Below are 20,132 nucleotides of genomic sequence, written 5' to 3'. Positions count from 1 at the left end.
TCAAAAGGCCTGACCGTTTTTGTAGCCAGGCTTTGCTTCATGCTGCCAGTGTTTTGGGCAGCCTGAATAGACTGACAGGCTCCTTAAAAAGATTTCTTAAACTTTTAATGAGTAACTGAACCTGAAGATTTGCTGTGGATCTGCAGATACCTACCAGCAAAATCTGCAACACTAAAATTTGATTGTGGATGTCTTCTACCTACTGAATGAGATGGGGGGTAAACTTCTCCCAATCTGTAATCAATCTTAGACAAACTGCTTCAATGTGAATTAAAAAATCTGCACCATTAGGTAATATCCATGCAGATCACTTTCACAGCACCTGGATGAGATCTGATTACCTCTCATGCACTTGGCTGCAACTGAATTCCACATCAGATTTTTCTAACTTAAGGGTATGTGCCCACGATGCAGATTTGAAGTAGAAATTTCCTGAGCGTTTTTTCCTCTCCCTGGCAGAAAATACGCATGCGGATTTTACATGCGATTTTTAAGCGTTTATGCATGCGTTTTTCCAAGCATCACTCAAATGCATTTGGAAAAGGGCTAGACAATATAAGTTGGTCACACAATATAAATCCATGCAAATAGCATGGATTTATATTGTGTGACCAACTTAAGAGGAGAGTTCTGCTTTCAAAAGGTGCATCTATACAAAAAAAAAAAAGAATTAAAAATAAAAAAAAAACACCTTATACTCACCTCTCCGGTGTCCCCCGGTCATCCTCTCTCCTCGGCGGCCCGCGGTGTACTGGCAGGATCAGCGGTGATGTCATTTAATCAGCTGATGGTCACACGACCATCACCTGACCATCAGCTGATTAAATGACATCACCGCAGGTCCTGCCAGTACACCGCGGGCCGCCGAGAGAGGATCGCTGCCGGGAGGAGACCTGGGGCCACCAGAGAGGTGAGTATGAATAATTTTTTTTATTTTTTACTTTATATTCTTTTTTAACTTGCGGGTACGATGGTACTGGAGTCGGATGAGAGTCTCCTCTTCTCCAGACCCGGGTACCATCCACGCATTGAACCGCATAAAGTCCGCATGTATAAATCTATACATGCGGATTTTATGCGGATAAATGCAAGTCAATGGGCGCTATTTCGCTGCGAAATTGCGCCCAAATTGGTTGTGCTGCGGGTTTTTCCGCAATGATAATCCGCAGGGGAAATTTCTGCAGCATGTGCACAGCACATGCGGATTATCATTGGGAAACATGGCAGACAACTTAACAAGCGATTTTAATGCGTTTTTGTGGCGGAAATGCTGCCGCGGAAACGCATTAAATCCGCATCGTGGGCACACAGCCTAAATCTACATGGAAAATCGGCAGCAATTCAAAAAATTCGCCCTTATACAGACATATTGGCGGACAATATAGGCGATTAAAAATTGATAGTGAAAGAAAGTAAAAAACCCAAGCAGCAGTGATATTGGTTCTGGTCTACTGACCCATTCAAATGAATAGTCTATTGAACGACAAATAGGTTTGAACTATCTTGTGTTAATATTTCATGTTAAAACATATATTTTTTTAATATGACATTTTATGGATCTCTACTGGGAAGGATATGAGAGAACTCACTACATTCTTAGTCTGGGTGTTAAACGAATTCATGATGAACAATGCAAGACTCAAGCACATCCTGTACTGTGCAGACTTACAGTATGTCTTGAAGGGAACAACAGGAGAACAACAAATAAACTAGATTGAAAGCCAATAAAAGTAGACACAAAGGTAAAGTTGACAAAGAAAAAGAATATACCAGATTAGATCTTGCAGTGTAGTATATTTCTTCTGCACTGTCCAAAAAATCGTCCCTGTCGAGCTGTTTAGCAGACAGATACCCAAGTTATTCACAGTGATTGAAAGCGCCACATATACAAGAGGGAATATCACTTGTAGGATCTAAAAAAATAAGTCTCAAAACTGAGCGCCTGGCCAGGCAACAGCACAACACTCACACCATGCTTTCTAGGCTCCTTCACTGATCATAGAAGAAGATAAATGAATATAACAGTATTCGGTTAGTGGCAAACACAACCAGAAGTACTAAGAGCAGGAACTGCAGATGTCCGGCAAGGAATTTCAGCTGGACAAGTATTATATAACTTGAAGATAATCAAATCAAAAAGTTAATTAAAACCCCAAAAAGCGTTAGTAAGAGAGATGCATTCTGTCTGACCTTCCTCTTAAATCATTTGCCACATGCAGGATCTTTTAAGAGAACAAAAAAGGAAAAAAAAAAAAAAAAGCAAATCTTAAGAGGCTAAATAAGAGCAGAAAAAAATCATTGATAACCATAGTGTGCTGGGTGAGTGATTGCAGCACCTCCATACACCAATCACAGCGTCCAGTCCGGCTACTAACAGCAGCAACATACACCTGGAGGGACCCATGATCCCTGGCATCACAGATAATGGTGGCCCACTGTGGTGCTACAGTAATAGAGGATCCTAACAACAGGGAAGGCCAGGACACAGCTGCTAACTACTCACCAGGTCATGATGTGGCTCCGTCTCTTTCCTCATTGGTGGATCAAACTTTACCTGGCCAACTACATAAGAAAGAAAACAGATTCCCATTCATTTTGTAACATTGAGAATTTTTCAACTTTTACTTTGTTAATGGCATTTTTTTCCATACTTTATGCATTTCTTAGAACACTATTAAAAGGAATCTGTCACCAGGTTTTTGATACCCCATCTGAGAGCAGCATGATGTACAGTGGTGGCCAAAAGTATTGGCACCCCTGCAATTCTGTCAGATAATAATCAGTTTCTTCTTGAAAATGATTGCAATCACAAATTCTTTGGTCTTATTATCTTCATTTAATTTGCTTGCAAGGAAAAAACACAAAGGAGAATGAAGCAAAAATCAAATCATTGATCATTTCACACAAAACTCCAAAAATGGGCCAGACAAAAGTATTGGCACCCTCAGCCTAATACTTGGTTGCACAACCTTTAGCCAAAATAACTGCGAACAACCGCTTCCGGTAACCATCAATGAGTTTCTTACAATGCTCTGCTGGAATTGTAGACCATTCTTCTTTGGCAAACTGCTCCAGGTCCCTGATATTTGAAGGGAGCCTTCTCCAAACTGCCATTTTGAGATCTCTCCACAGGTGTTCTATGAGATTCAGGTCTGGACTCATTGCTGGCCACCTTAGAAGTCTCCAGTGCTTTCTCTCAAACCATTTTATAGTGCTTTTGGAAGTGTGTTTTGGGTCATTGTCCTGCTGGAAGACCCATGACCTCCGAGGGAGACCCAGCTTTCTCACACTGGGCCCTACATTATGCTGCAAAATTTGTTGGTAGTCTTCAGATTTCATAATGCCATGCACACGGTCAAGCAGTCCAGTGCCAGAGGCAGCAAAGCAACCCCAAAACATCAGGGAACCTCCGCCATGTTTGACTGTAGGGACCGTGTTCTTTTCTTTGAATGCCTCTTTTTTTTTTCCTGTACACTCTATGTTGATGCTTTTTCCCAAAAAGCTCTACTTTTGTCTCATCTGACCAGAGAACATTCTTCCAAAACGTTTTAGGCTTTCTCAGGTAAGTTTTGGCAAACTTCAGCCTGGCTTTTTTATGTCTCGGGGTAAGAAGTGGGGTCTTCCTGGGTATCCTACCATACAGTCCCTTTTCATTCAGACGCCGACGCATAGTACGGGTTGACACTGTAGTACCCTCGGACTGCAGGGCAGCTTGAACTTGTTTGGATGTTAGTCGAGGTTCTTTATCCACCATCCGCACAATCTTGCATTGAAAACCTCTAGGGAGGTTAGCCACAGTGCCATGGGCTTTAAACTTCTTGATGACACTGCGCACGGAAGACACAGGAACATTCAGGTCTTTGGAGATGGACTTGTAGCCTTGAGATTGCTCATGCTTCCTCACAATTTGGTTTCTCAAGTCCTCAGACAGTTCTTTGGTCTTCTTTCTTTTCTCCATGCTCAATGTGGTACACAGAAGGACACAGTACAGAGGTTGAGTCAACTTTAATCCATGTTAACTAGCAGCAAGTGTGATTTAGTTATTGCCAACACCTGTTAAGTGCCACAGGTAAGTTACAGGTGCTGTTAGTTACACGAATTAGAGAAGCATCACATGATTTTTCAAACAGTGCCAATACTTTTGTCCACCCCCTTTTTTAGGTTTGGTGTGGAATTATATCCAATTTGGCTTTAGTACAATTCTTTTTGTGTTTTTTCCTTGCAAGCAAATTAAATGAAGATAATAATACCAAATAATTTGTGATTGCAATCATTTTCAGGAAGAAACTGAGTATTATCTGACAGAATTGCAGGGGTGCCAATACTTTTGGCCACCACTGTAGGGACAGAGAACCAGATACCAGCAATGCATCACTTACTGAGCTGCTTGCTGTCATTTTGATAAAATCACAGTTATATCTGCTGCAGATCTAGCAATTCTCTGAGTGTTGAGCTCCGTCTAGCCCCGTTTACACCACTGATTGGCAGCTTTCTGTCCACGTACAGTGTACACAGAAAACTGCCAACCACTGTTGGGGCGGGGTTATAAAGAGCTTATGAATATGGAGGACTGCATGGCAGCAGATTTACTAGTCCTCTAGTGATAATCTCCTGCTGATAAAACAGTGTTTTTATCCAAAATACACTAAGTAGCCCAGTAAGTGACACATCGCTGGAATCAGGGTTTCTGCCACAATATCATGCTGCTCTCAGATTAGGAGGCAAAACGCTGCTGACAGATTCCCTTTAAGTAGCTAAGCTTAACTTCTTTTTAAACACATTTATAGGAGTAATACCCTACAGTTCTTGTGAGGATACTTCCTTGCCTGTTTTGGTCTATCTTGCTCCAGTAAAACCATGTCACTCTATCGCAGGGACTGGTGGAGGACCAGGGAAGTACCAGAGAACAATGGGACCGAAATAGTGGGAAATTATTATGGCAAGCATTACTAGTTTAATCACTGCAAGCAGTTTGTAAAATGTTTTATAGGAATGAATAACCCTTTTAATTATAAACTCACAGTTTGATAATCTTTTGTATACTTTTTATATTTTGGCAGACCGCTATTATTGCCTCCACTATAAATATGCAAGCTCGGCCAAGCCACAAACCCCTCCGCAGGTCTAATGCCCTGAACTAGCAGCAGTCCTAGTTAGATTTTAGGTGTGAGCCATCTAATGCTGGTAGTTTAGTTAATCAGACCAGTGGTCAGGCCTAATTTGCAGCTGTAAAAGACACCAAAATGTGCCATAACGAACATCTGACTGAAGCCTATCTATATACTATGTATTTTATAGAAAGAAACTGCAGTGGATCCTATAGACAGACTGCCCACCGCCGGACCACAGAGTTACAACTACACTGTAGAGGGAGTGCACAGCCAACACCATACATTGTGTTACTGAATATCTATACAGAAACACAACACTTCTTGCACAAACTGGCTGCACCAAATACTTTTTCAACCTATATCATAAAATCTTTGCAGTAACCATCCAACAGAGAGGACGCACTGTACTACTTTTGCATGTAATCGGCAGTACATGCTGGTGTGTGACTGAATTAAAGAAATTCTGTAAATGAATTCTGGATCAAAATTCCTATTCAGCGATATAAAACACTGATCTCCAGGTCTCGAATATGTTTTATAGCAGTTTTTGCTGTTAAAGGGGATTTCCCAAGACTGAAAGTTATACCCTATTCATAGGATAGGGAATAACTTACTAATCGTTGGGTGTGCGACTGCTGGGACCACATGCGATCATGAGATCGGGAACAGAGCAGAGATCGAGAATGCACACCTCCGCTTCACTCTTACTGGACTACCAGAAATAGCCAAGACTGTATTCCTCTATATCTGACAGTCCTAGAAAGAAAGTACTGTACTCCTCTATGTCTCACAGTCCTATAAGGAAAGTACTGTATTCCTCTATATCTGATAGTTCTATAAAGAATGAGTAGAGTGCATGCTCGACCTTCGTTCTATTCAGACAGGGCTCTGCAGAACCCCTTTCTTATGACCGCTGATGGTTCCAGCAGTCGGACCCCCAGTGATCAGTATCAATATATCATTCCCATTCTTACGAAAACACCTTTTAAAATGATATGGCTAGATTTTAAAGGGGTTAAACTAGGCAGCACAGTGGCTCAGTAGTTAACGATGCAGCCATGTAATATTGGAGTCCTAGGTTCAAATCCCACCAAGAACAACATCTGCAAGGAGTCTGTATGTTCTCCCCGTGTTTGTGTGGGTTTCCTTCGGGTCCTCCGGTTTCCTCCCACACTCCAGAGACATACTGATAGGGAATTTAGATTGTGAGCCCCAATGGGGACAGTGATGATGTATGTAAAGTGTTGCAGAATATAATATCGCTATATAAGAAATTATAAAGTAATCCATTTCCAGCTGGTCAACGAATATCTGTACAAACACAATGAATTTTTACAGACATTATTTAAATGGGATAGTCTGGAGAGTATGAACACCTGAGGAAGTCGTGTATCCATCCAGGCAAAGTTAATATTTAATGACAGGCAGTGTAGGCTTGAGACATATTGCGGCCCTTGGGCCAGAGTAGACAGATATGTTTGGGTAAATCCAACAAAAATATATCTTTTGCATAAGGAATTCTCTATTTTTTTTATTTAATATAGAATTGGAACATAATGAGCATGCAGAGCATCTGTAAAAAAAAAAAAAAAAGAAAAAAAAGAAAAGGACACGGAAAGCAGATGTTAGGCTTACAAAGCAAGAGAAACCAAGTATGTGAGAAACCCTGAAAAAGTATACTACAGAGAACAAGAAAGCAGAGATAGCTGGCGGAGCCTTACAATTAATTTCTGAACGGGTCTTCTCCTCTCTGACACTTCGACTTGTTGAGTGAATCCTGTGAGGAACAACAACTGCAGGCTGAAAAAGACAATGCAATAAAATAATGACTATAATATTGAAAATTACTTTCTCACGAAGGTTATATAGATTGCAAAAACTGAACAGCATGCAAACATTTGCTGTCAAGGGTTTGACCTCAGCTTCCTAATTTCAGTCCACTTCCATATCCAAGTAGGAAGAAACAGTCTGCGGTAGGAAAACTAAGACAGCTAAAAACTTCTGCCATTATAAGTATCTTCTATGCAGTGTTCCAAACTGTTAGAAAATAATTAACTCATTATGTAGACCAACAAGATAAAAGAAAAAAAAAATATTAAAGCATTGCTGGGAACACAGGTAAGATGAAGTGTCATTCCCTCCACCCAAAAATTGGATCCCCACTGATCAGAAAGTGTCACTTTAAATTAAGGGAACACCTATAAAAGGAAGAACATTCATACTCCCCAATTTTCTCTGCTGTAGTTTCAATACAATCAGTGTTTTATCAGCAAGAGATTATCACTAGAGGACAAGCATCCATCAACCCATAAAACCTGTAATTTTCGTAACCATAACTGTTATTATTGTAACATGGATGAACAAGTAATATTGAAAACAGCACCCATCCTACCCAAACAAAGCATTATATTAATATAAATAGGTTTATATTCAAGAACAATTAATCATTTGGACAGGCTTATAAAACTATCTGATCCACACCGATAGAATCTTCGTAGACACTAATAATAATTACATAAAAATGAACAGAAGCAATATGTGTTTTTTCCCCATAATACTATAGGTAAACCTGCCGAGTTATGTCAATATGGTGAATGACAAACTGAGCTCTGCTACATTTGTACATCGTCAACTACAGTTTCCTAACAAAAGGTAAAAACGTAAAGCAAAAGTAAATGAAAAGTGCTGGCCCTAACAAAGGTGGCTGTATTCTTCCTTACAAACTTTGGGTTGAAACATCCATACATTTTATACTGACTTTCTTATCTAATGGCAAAAAAAGCCAGACTTAAGGACATGTGAAAAAAAAAAATGCTTAAACTTAATACATCTGAACTAAGTAAAAAAAACAAAAACTAGATGTGTTTTCTGATCCATAGAAAGGGAGATATGGATACAGTAGGCGATTGATTACTATTGGGAAACATTTATAGCTCTCCAGGATGTGATTGTATCAGGCAGCTATAATCCTAAATTGTAGTTTCCTACTGTGCAGCAATAATAACCTAAAAGGGAACTGCTGCCTCTTAATCCTCTTAAGGATAGACAAACCAATGCACCATTAAGTAATAGTGCTGGAATGCCCCAGGGTTAGGTGAAAGAGATTAGAAAACTCAGATAAACAGTGTACTTTCATCACATCTGTTCACCCTAGGAACACAACATTCAATGATATGTTAACCTTACTATAAGTCTGATGATCACTCCATTACTTATTCTCAATTTGTCTCTTGACCAGCTTATAACTCTGCAATCTCCTTAAAAATCAGTGGGTTGGAGAGTTGACTTGGATGTTAGGAGTTAACTCCTCTCCTGGAATGTTCCGTGCTGGCTTTGCCAAGCACTAGTGAAGCTCCATGGAAACAAGCTGTACTCTATGCAAGATAAAAGCTCTCATATCGGGAGAATGAAAAAGATAGTGAATTGCTAACAGAGAGAAATTGAAAAATGTAATTGAGCTGTCAATGTTTGTGTCTCCATGTCAATTAGCTGGGATGGGCAAGTTACTTTTAACTTTACAAACCAATTACAGCACCCTGGAATTCAGTATTTTTAAATAGTTTATCTTTTCATAGAAAAATTATCTATCATGCTATAAACTGACATGTGGTAACCTATAAAAGTCTAAATTCACTTACCCCTTAGACGCTAGCAGTTCAAGCAAAGGCCTTCTGCTGGCAATGGATGGAATATGTAAAACACAGATGAATAGAAAATTCTGCTCACATATGCACATGTGCTGGATGCATTCAGCTACTATCTTATATCCCATAGATGTGGTGACATCGGGATGCACAGTACACATAACCCATCCATGGGCAGCGGGGTTAAGGGATCAACAATTTCAATTAGGTGACATGACAAAGCAGTTTATGGTCTCTTAGGACATTTATTTAATAAAGTGTGTTATAAGTGGAGTCATGAGTTAGACAGATCAAAGGGTGGAGGCATTAGATCACTGCCTACACCCCTGCTGTGAACAGGTAATTTAAGCAGGGTTTCTGATGAAAAGCAGACTGTCACAGGTGTGTCAGAAGTGACAAGACAGTCGCCCTGCAGTTGGTTGCAGGAAATCTCTACGTTTGGCATTACAGACACCTTCTTAGAGGCTCTCTCTCTAGGACTCAGCGGCTACCTTCCTCTGGCTAATTAACACCCTGGCCTGGGTGTATAAATACCTGCTGTCTGCTGGAGGGAGGTGCCACCGATACTCACATTACCCTTTGTGAAGGCTCGGAGCAAGTGCATTACTTCATCCTCTCTGAAGCTATGCGGACAGGTGTTAATATCTCTGAAGTTGACTAAAAGCTAAGCTATCTTCCCTTGTTTGTTCCTTCTTGTTGTGTTTAGTGGTCAGTGGGGATCGACTAGCGCTCATCCCCCTCCCTTCCGTAGCCAGGGCCAAACACTAGGGAAAGACAGGGCGAAGTTCGCGTGCGGAGATTGGTGAAGAGCCAATATAGGGACGTTAGTGGAGACAGGGTGATACTAGATTAGCCGAGGAGGTTTCCACTCCCCCCTTTTCCCTAGAGTCTGGGCTCCCTTTCCCTCTTCCTTTTGTGTTGCACTAAGTCTTCCCACACCTTGCATGACACAGACATGGAGTGTGTACACATAGTAATTAACAGGTAGCTATCAATGTTGGATAACCATCTGGCCCTCCAGAGAGTATTGTATGCCTCCATTGGCACAGAGGTCTTAAACGTCGAGGCGTCAATGCATTTACCTTGTGTGGTTATTCCATCTGTACTACATAGGCTCACAAGGTAAAACAATATTTTAGGGTTTTTTTAATTATAATTCTAGCTTTGCAGAATCCATGGCTATATCAATGATTGGGAAGCATATTCGTATCTGTAAGTAAAAATGCAAAAGTTGTTAGCTGGCAACCATCAGGAGCGCAATATCTCCTTGAATTATGGACATATCATATTCATGTGTGGTCTGTATAGAATGCTTGAAGGATGGTCAGTAAGATGACAACATTATTGTTTCTCTAGGAGGTTCCTGGGGAAAATTATGACCCAGAGCAGAAGTGAGGGCTAAAATTGAATTACAATCAAATCCAATCAGCCAGCCTTCTCAAAGAAACATCTGTGTCTGAACACAGGAGAAGCAACAAGTATTACAGATCTGTCCATATTTCCTGCATCGTTCTCCTCTGCCTGAAGCTCTCATGGATCCGATTCGTGAGAAGTATTTGTATTTTTTTTATACTGCTTTTGCCTGCATATATGACTTTTTATTTTACTTTTTGTAACCTTTTTTAAGAACTGAATTTCTTTTTGTACATTGTAATCAAAAACTTAAGTTTGTCCTCCCCTTACTCTAAAGTACCCGCGATATCAAGTAGAGAAAATAGCTTGGTTGTGTTACCTTGTAGCCAGAGTGCAAGCAGTGAACTGTCACAGGAAAAGCTGGGTGTGCATGTGTACCAATGTACTGCTCAGTGCAGGCGTCTCGCTGGCGTGATAAAATGGCAAATTGGTGGCAGTGGTAGTGGGGTTCATGACAAACTGACGGCAAGTGGTGGGATGTACATGACCACATGATTAAGCCCTTTAAGTGGCAAAACAATGAAACCTACCAAAAAGGGATGAATTGTAATAATCTGAAAATGTCTAAAGGGTTTAGGCTCTGTTCACACCTAGTTTTCCTAATTCTAGTGTTCTGCGCTATCATATTAGCAAAATAATTAAATTAATGAAATGCCGAATCCGTGACATCAGTAACGTCCAATAATGGGGGCCTTCTGGTTTCTGAAAACACACTACAGAAAAAGAAACAGCCTTACCAACACCAGGTCAGATTACCCATGTACTAGCAGTGACTGGCACCCTATGCAAGACTCATCTGGGTGCATTTTTAATACTAGGCAACCACCCCCATGAATTGGTAGGTTTGTCAATGGTCATTTCATCAATATTTTGCACCTGTGCTGACCCCTGCCTTTTACATGGGGGTCTGCTGCATCCTGCTAGTACATTGGTAATCTGACCTGATGTTAGGCCTTTAACATGGGGGTCTGCTGAATCCTACTAGTGCATTAGTAATCTGACTTGCTGTTGGTAAGGCTGTCCTTCTGGTGTATGCTATTGTACATGGCATTGTACTGACAAGATTGCACATAATGTTGTGCTATTTTGTTTGGATCTGTATGGAGTCTCCAAAGCATAATATGCTATTGTCAACTTTACCATTTACCATGTATATGAAAGTGCATATAAAAATTCAACAAGACTGATCCTTCTTTCACCGAACATCTAAAATTATCGCCAGTCCAGAAAACTGAATACACCTAAGACTGTAAGATGGTGCAGCCAAAATCAAGAGGTTGGATCAACTTTCCTCTAATGTATATGGCACCCAGTGTTTGACCAGGCCTGAAAATAACTTATGTCAACTGTTGCTACAATCTTATAAGGTGAACTGTGTGGCGCCAACCTGGCATATCAAACCTGATAAGAGTTTTGTTTTCTTGATTGCCAAATCGTTGGCAGAAGCCATTCTCTGTTAATGGGAGCGCCTCCAATGTTGCCTGTACAATGGGCTTGTCTACTGAGATAACACCTTTAAGTATATTAGAAAGTTTCCTTGTTTCTTCTACTTGTTTTCAAAGTTCAAAGAACCCCTTGACTTTTCTTACAGTCTGGTAATGAAAAAGTAGATAGAGGCAGATGCGACAGCCGTAAGCAAATCACAGTAGCTTGGCAATAATAACCATAAGCGTAGTCTACATGTGAAGCTCATTCTAACGTTTCTTCCCACATCAATGTCCCTGTATCACATCTATGCTAATAAGAAGGGGTTGTAGATTGCTGAATTTAGAACAGAGCACACCAGTCTGTCTAACTTCATCAGCATCAGGTTTTTTTTTTATCCCAACAGTGGGCATAATCCTAATGTGCCAGTACATAAGATTGCTTTAAGGACTCTAGATAAACTGGTATTGCAGAAAAACAAACTGCATCATCTGATTTTTGTAAACAAATAGTTGGATTCTTAAACCTTATCTCGTCTCCCACACTGATCCTCACACGAGCCCAAAGCAACCGTGAAACTTATCAGATTTTTTCATGTCTTTTTTGGCTTATTTGTTGTCTGAGTAACATTTTATTTTTCTTTGTTTTTGCGCTCCAAGCTAAAATAAACCTAGTTTCATGTATCCTCAAACAACCTACAGTCGTTCTTTCAAATTCCGTTTCATGATTTCTGAAAACATAGATTAGCTTTGCTCTGTGAATGGCAAAACAGAAATTAGACTTTGGAAAAATAACTTTATTTCATGCACATAAAATAACAAAAATAATAGACTCTCAAAGATTTGATAACAAAAATGATTGAGTTTTCCACAACAGTGTTTTCAAGGTCCGCATGTGGTAATAATATACAGGGGAACAATGCAGCCTGACGGCTGGGTACGTGTGTATTATTTGTTACAGCACTTCAAGAAAATGGGCTTTGAAATCAAATAATAATACATGTCCTACCAATGCAGGCAAGAAATGACAAGGGAGTGAGGCTACAAACTGACATATTAATATCTAAGCACTCGAATGGAAAGAGGTATGAGGGAGAAGTGATACCTTCACAGAGCAATTTCCAAACAACATAATGGCACAGATTTCAGACAAGATTTTCACTGGAAGGAAAAGCGATGGGTTGTCTTGCACCTGTCTGTCAGTCTTTGTAGTGCCTTATACAAGACACTGGAACCTTATTTCACCATGTGAACCAGAAAGTTATCATCTTCACTACATTAACCAAATCACCCTTTCAACTAAAATACTTTGCTCATAGCTAAAATCTGAGTCATTACTGTATATTATATTCTGATTGTATTAGTTCAGTCAAATCTGACCCTTGGACACTCTATAGGCTGTTTGTTGCCATGCTTTCCATGCTATTTTTCACTTTCTTTATGTTCATTCACGTGTCATTTTGATGGTATCCAGTCAACGTGCCTTCGTTCTCCCGTTCCCTTTTATCACTGACCATCTTACTTCCTTATTTGCGGTCAAACAAGTCCAAAATAGAAACTAGCGAAGGCCAAAGACTTGTTTATGAAAATTTCAACTAGATATAGCCAACAAGTGCATATAAAATATAACTTTTATTGATGAAATATTAAAAAAGAATTTTGCAAGATGCCCATATGGTATATACATATATCATAAATAAAAAGATATAAATATCTAGAACATAGCTAGACAGAGTATCAAGCCCTGATACTGGACCTGATAGGGCTTGATACTCTGTCTAGCTATGTTCTAGATATTTATATCTTTTTATTTATGATATATGTATATACCATATGGGCATCTTGCAAAATTCTTTTTTAATATTTCATCAATAAAAGTTATATTTTATATGCACTTGTTGGCTATATCAAGTCCAAAATAGGTCAGTTTTTGTTGGGTGACATTGCCTTTCAGGGACAACTCTGAGTTTATATGATCAATAACATCTTTGTTCGTGATCTTAGCTGTCCATGGGATTTGAAGAAGGCTTCACTAGCACCACAGCTCAAAGGCACCAATTTGACTTCTGTCTACTTTCACGAGTGTCCACTTCTCGCAGTTATAAGTCACAACTGGGAACACAATTGCAGTGATCAATATGTGTTTGACGGTGATTGAGACATCTTTGCATCTTCATATTTGGCCCATGCTGTTGTACAACCACTGTGATTAATGAAACAAAGCTGTTGACCACTTCTATTTTTTTATAGTTCATATGGACTTCCTTGTTGGTGGTAGTCATGATTTTGGTCTTCTTGATGTGCAGGTTAAGTTGTATCTACTCTCTTTATTCTTTAAACTTCTCACTTTCTGCTAGCAGGGCTGTATCATCTGCATCTTAGATGGCTGATGGTTCTCCAACTTATTTATCATCTATGTCTAGCTTCCTCTTGATTACTTGTGCATAGAAAAAAAGGGAGAGAAAAGCATCCTTGTCTTGTACTCTCTTTTGATTTAGAACCATTCTGTATCTTCATACTTGGATCGCACCGTAGCTTCTTTATAATAGTAGAGCGGCTGATTAACCTAATCAGAAGCGCCGGCACACATATCTTACACAGTGCTTTTAATGCTCAACACAATCAAAAGTCTTGGTATAATCAAGCACAGGTGGCACTTATTCTGGTACTCCCTCATCTTTGATATGGTCCATCTGAGGTTTGCAATGTGATCACTACCCTTACAAATCAACTTTGGCGCCAGGAAGTTCTCTATCAAAAATGTTGCCCAAGCGCATTTGAATAATCTTTGGATTCACCTTGCTGGCATGAGGAATAAAGGGGAGTGATCTATAGTTGGCACAGTAACTGGCATTGCCTTTCTTCAGTAGTGGGATGAAAATTGTTTTTTTCCAATCCTTTGGCGATATGCAGGTCCTCCAGATCTTCTGGGATATTGCGGTCAGTGCTCTTGTGACTGGTTTGATCAGCTCTGTAGGGATACCATCAATGACAGTTGCTTTATTATGTGTCAACTGCATCAGTTGCTCAATCCACTTCACTTTCCAATGAAGCGTGGTGAATATTGTCTCTTTTGAAGGTTCAAAAAATGAACAAAAAAACAGGTATAACTTTTTAAGGACAATATCAGCTATTGTAGAAAAATAAAAGTAGAAGATAAGTGATAACCACACAAGTAAGTAAGGGCTATCTTAAACGTGATTTGGTCATTATGAGAGATAAACAATTCCATATGCACTGCCCTGGTCCGGCATCAAGTCTGCTCCTGCATTGCAGTAAGACTTCTCTTCTGCACCTGGCATCCTGGGCTAGGTCATATGTCATGGGGCCTAGTAAGTGATAGAAGCAGACATGATGCTGGGGGCAGAAGTGAAGACTGGCTGGACTGGAAACCAGAAGAGGGTAGCGCAGATCGAACTGCTCATCTCTGGCCATTACCCTTTAAGAATCAGCAGAAAAATTCTATGAATGCTACTACCCTTACAAAGGAAGCACAATTTTAATCACTGCTATTGTTATATAAAGAGTTCAAGGACAAGTAGATTTGAGTAGAAGCGATCATTTATGAGACATCTGCATTTTTATAACTGCAGTTAAAAAGCACTGCAGAAGTTTATCACGGTGTTAAGTGAAAGACTCAATTTAAAGAACTTCATTCTTGTATGTGTTAGACCAGGGGTTTCAAACTCAGCCGGGTAAATGGGCCGCACATTGAAAAAAATTGAATATGAGGGAGAAGAAAACATTTTCAGTGATACCATTATTTTTCTAAATTACTTTTTGATCATCTTTTTTTTTTTTTTTACAGGTCTTCTCTTTTACATTTTTACATAAAACAGCATTTTTAGTGGCCAAATATTATTCTATTATTTTTTCATTCTTTGTTTTACCTTTCTTTTTAAATGTTTTTCTTTTTTTTGCTCTAAATTGGTCCCATATGGTAATATAGTTTTACAATTTGCCCCATATAGTAATTCTGTCCCCTATCCTGTAATAATGTCCCCTGTCCTGTAGTAATGACCCATCTTACAGAAATGTCCCCATCCTGGGCCCATCTTACAGAAATGTCCCCATCCTGGGCCCATCTTATAGTAATGTCCCCATCCTGGGCCCATCTTATAGTAATGTCCCCATCCTGGGCCCATCTTAAAGTAATGTCCCCATCCTGGGCCCATTTTACAGTAATACTTCTCAATTGACCTCTCTCACTCAACAAACAGCGTCCTCTTCCTCCTCCACAAGGGCACTTAGCAATGATGTCATGTGTGGTTGTGCCAGGACGCTGACGTCAGCTGCTGGCCTCTAATTGGCCGGTGACTGGTATTGCGCTGCAGAGAGTTGGATTCTGTACCGCAATACATTTCAATTGAATGTGCGCCCCTGGACAAACATTCAGTTGAAAAGAAGCGCTGACTCGTTGGACGCAATTTTCTCAAGAGCCCGAGGGCCGTACAACACAGCCTCATGGGCAGCAAGCGGGCCTCGGGCCGCGTGTTTGGCACCCTGTGCTAAACTCTCATGTCTTTGTTGGCCATACACCTTAGGCTAGGTTCACACCATTTTCACCATACCACTGTAGTTGACCATGGTTTTTCATTACATCCCCACGCTCCCTCCAAAAAAGCCAATACAATATGTATAAGGTCAATACATCTATAATGTAGACTTATTATTCATTTGGTGGAAAAAATGATTCCCCTAGACACACCCCACTCAGAGTTTGCGACAAAATCCAGGGGGAGTAAGTATTCTACACCTCAAGTATTTCTTGTCTGTACCAGTAAAAACTAGAAAAAAAATCTAGAAAAAAACAAAAATGTTTACAAACGTAGAATAGGTCGATATTCAGACAGACGTAATTCAACGCATGGCATACGTTTTCATCATTACTTTTGCTCCTGTTTTCTGGAGTAATGTGCTCCTTTTAGTGGCCTTAGTATTTTCTATACTTTTTAAGATGTCTTTCTTTTTTTTAAGTTTCTTGAATTTTCCTTAACAACTGCGGTGTGAACAGCACACGTGTCTACAGATTGCAATTTCAGCTGACAACTATTTCTCCAAACCCATTCCAAAGCTGGACTTGGCTGAGCATAGACGTGTCATACATCTCTTGCAATGCCTTATGCCCTATTTCCCTGAAAACAGAAAGACTGGGAACTTGAAACCCAACTACCCAATCCACATTTTCTCAACATCTGCCATCAGGGAAGAGTCATTTGGAGAGGCCTCCATACACATTTAAGATGGTCATTCAGTACTAACAAATCAGCAAGTTCAGCTGATATACCTTTAATGTTCATGGCCAACTTAAGAATGTCCAACTGTCCATCCATTGGTGGTAAGATCTTTGTGCTGAAGCATATTTGTAATGAATAGGCATTACTGCACACAGGAGTACACAACATGCATTTTACACAGATTTTCAAAAGCCCAATGATTAGTGCACAAAAGTAGAATCTACACTGTGTGCAAAATTATTAGGCAAGTTGTATTTTAGAGGATTATTTTTATTATTGATCAACAACTATGTTCTCAATCAACCGAAAAGACTCATAAATATCCAAGCTTAATATTTTTGGAAGTTGGAGTGTTTTTTTTTAGATTTGGCTATCTTAGGAGGATATCTGTTTGTGCAGGTAACTATTACTGTGCAGAATTATTAGGCAAATTAATAAAAAACATATATATAATCCCATCTCACTTGTTTATTTTCACCAGGTAAACCAATATCAGTGCACAAAATTTAGAAATAAACATTTCTGACATGCAAAAACAAAAAAATTAGTGATCAATACACCCACCTTTCTTTATGATGACACTCAACAGCCTTCCATCCATAGATTCTGTCAGTTGCTTGATCTGTTTTCGATCAACATTGCGTGCAGCAGTCACCACAGCCTCCCAGACACTGTTCCGAAAGGTGTACTGTTTTCCCTCCCTGTAGATCTCACATTTTATGATGGAACACAGGTTCTCTATGGGGTTCAGATCAGGTGAACAAGGGGGCCATGTCATTATTTTTTCTTCTTTTAGCCCTTTACTGGCCAGCCACACTGTGGAGTAGTTGGCTGCATGTGATGGAGCATTGTCCTGCATGAAAATCATGCTTTTCTTGAACGATACCGACTTCTTCCTGTACCACTGCTTGAAGAAGTTGTCTTCCAGAAACTGGCAGTAGGTCTGGGAGTTGAGCTTCACTCCATCCTCAACCCGAAAAGGTCCCACAAGTTCATCTTTGATGATACCAGCCCATACCAGTACCCCACCTCCACCTTGCTGGCGTCTGAGTCAGAGTGGAGCTCTCTGCCCTTTATTGATCCAGCCTCTGGCCCATCCATCTGGCCCATCAAGAGTCACGCTCATTTCATCAGTCCATAAAACCTTTGAAAAATCAGTCTTAAGATATTTCTTGACCTTGACGTTTCTTGACGTTTTATCTTATGTTTCTTGTTCAAAGGTGGTCATTTTTCAGCCTTCCTTACCTTGGCCATGTCCCTGAGTATCGCACACCTTGTGCTTTTTGATACTCCAGTAACGTTGCAGCTCTGAAATATGGCAAAACTGGTGGCAAATGGCATCTTGGCAGCTTCATGCTTCATTTTCCTCAATTTATGGGCAGTTATTTTGCGCCTTTTTTGGCCAACACGCTTCTTGTGACCCTGTTGGCTATTTGCCATGAAACGCTTGATTGTTCAGTGATCACGCTTCAAAAGTTTGGAAATTTCAAGACTGCTGCATCTCTCTGCAAGACATCTCACAATTTTGGACTTTTAAGAGCCCGTCAAATCTCTCTTCTGACCCATTTTGCCAAAGGAAAGGAAGTTGCCTAATAATTAAGCACACCTTATATAGGGTGTTGATGTCATTAGTCAACACCCCTCCTCATTACAGAGATGCACATCACCAGATTTACTTAATTGGTAGTTGGCTCTCAAGCCTATGCAGCTTGGAGTAGGACAACATGTATAAAAAGTATCGAAGTGATCAAAATACGCATTTGCCTAATAATTCTGCACGCGGTGTAGTCTGGATATACAGTGGGTACGGAAAGTATTCAGACCCCTTTAAATTTTTCACTCTTTGCTTCATTGCAGCCATTTGGTAAATTCTAAAAAGTTCATTTTTTTCCTCATTAAAGTACACTCTGCACCCCATATTGACTGAAAAAAAACAGAAATGTAGAAATTTTAGCAAATTTATTAAAAAAGAAAAACTGAAATATCACATGGTCATAAGTATTCAGACCCTTTGCTCAGACACTCATATTTAAGTCACATGCTGTTCATTTCCTTGTGATCCTCCTTGAGATAGTTCTACTCCTTCATTGGACTCCATGTGTGTTTAAAGTGATAGGACTTGATTTGGAAAGGCACACACCTGTCTATATGAGACCTCACAGCTCCCAGTGCATGTCAGACCAAATGAGAATCATGAGCTCAAAGGAACTGTCCAAGGAGCTCAGAGACAATTGTGGCAAGGCACAGATCTGGCCAAGATTACAAAAGAATTTCTGCATTACTCAAGTGGCCTCCATAATCCTTAAATGGAAGAATTTTGGGACCACCAGAAGTTTTCCTAGACCTGGCCGTCCAGCCAAACTGATCGTGGGAGAAGAGCCTTGGTGAGAGAGGTAAAGATGAACCCCAAGATCACTGTGGCTGAGCTCCAGAGATGCAGTAGGGAGATGGGAGAAAGTTCCACAAAGTCAACTATCACTGCAGCCCTCCACCAGTCGGGCCTTTATGGCAGAGTGGCCCGACGGAAGCCTCTCCTCAGTGCAAGACATATGAAAGCACGCATAGAGTTAGCTCAAAAACACATGAAGGACTCCCAGACTATGAGAAATAAGATTCTCTGGTCTGATGAGACAAAGATAGAACTTTTTGGTGATAATTCTAAGTGGTATGTGTGGAGAAAACCAGGCACTGCTCATCACCTGCCCAATACAATCCCAACAGTGAAACATGGTGGTAGCAGCATCATGCTGCAGGGACAGGACTGGTTTGCAATTGAAGGAAACATGAATGCAGCCAAGTACAGACATATCCTGGATGAAAACATCTTCCAGAGTACTCTGGACCTCAGGCTTGGCCGAAGGTTCACCTTCCAACAAGACAATGACCCTAAGCACACAGCTAAAATAACAAAGGAGTGGCTTCAGAACAACTCTGTGACCATTCTTGACTGGCCCTGCCAGAGCCCTGACCTAAACCCAATTGAGCATCTCTGGAGAGACCCGAAAATGGCTGTCCACCAACGTTCACCATGCAACCTGACGGAACTGGAGAGGATCTGCAAGGAAGAATGGCAGAGGATCCACAAATCCAGGTGTGAAAAACTTGTTGCATCATTCCCAAGAAGACTCATGGCTGTACTAACTCAAAAGCGTGCTTCTACTCAATACTGTGCAAAGGGTCTGAATACTTATGACCATGTGATATTTCAGTTTTTGTTTTTTAATAAATTTGCAAAAATTTCTACATTTCTGTTTTTTTCAGTCAAGATGGGGTGCAGAGTGTACTTTACTGAGAAAAAAAATG

General features: G+C 40.2%; 1 protein-coding gene across 3 annotated transcripts in view; it reads right to left on the bottom strand.

Moving 5' to 3' along the window:
- Window positions 1-20,132, bottom strand: part of MAP4K3 (mitogen-activated protein kinase kinase kinase kinase 3) — a 332,521-nt gene that overhangs the window by 69,733 nt on the left and 242,656 nt on the right. For 2 of the 3 annotated variants that reach the window (XM_073672555.1, XM_073672556.1), the window contains 3 exons: window positions 6,833-6,911; window positions 2,504-2,562; window positions 1,771-1,833 (listed from right to left, as the gene is read on the bottom strand). In XM_073672555.1, the coding sequence (XP_073528656.1) occupies window positions 1,771-1,833; window positions 2,504-2,562; window positions 6,833-6,911 (201 nt within the window). The remainder of the gene's footprint in view (window positions 1-1,770; window positions 1,834-2,503; window positions 2,563-6,832; window positions 6,912-20,132) is intronic. The other variant, XM_073672558.1, reaches the window with a different exon arrangement.

Source organism: Phyllobates terribilis, unplaced genomic scaffold, assembly GCF_046119375.1.
Source record: "Phyllobates terribilis strain yellow unplaced genomic scaffold, ASM4611937v1 Scaffold_3__8_contigs__length_932513732, whole genome shotgun sequence".
Classification (NCBI taxonomy): domain Eukaryota; kingdom Metazoa; phylum Chordata; class Amphibia; order Anura; family Dendrobatidae; genus Phyllobates; species Phyllobates terribilis.
The sequence above is the reverse complement of the archived record's forward strand: the minus strand, read 5'-3'. Positions and strand labels throughout refer to the sequence as shown.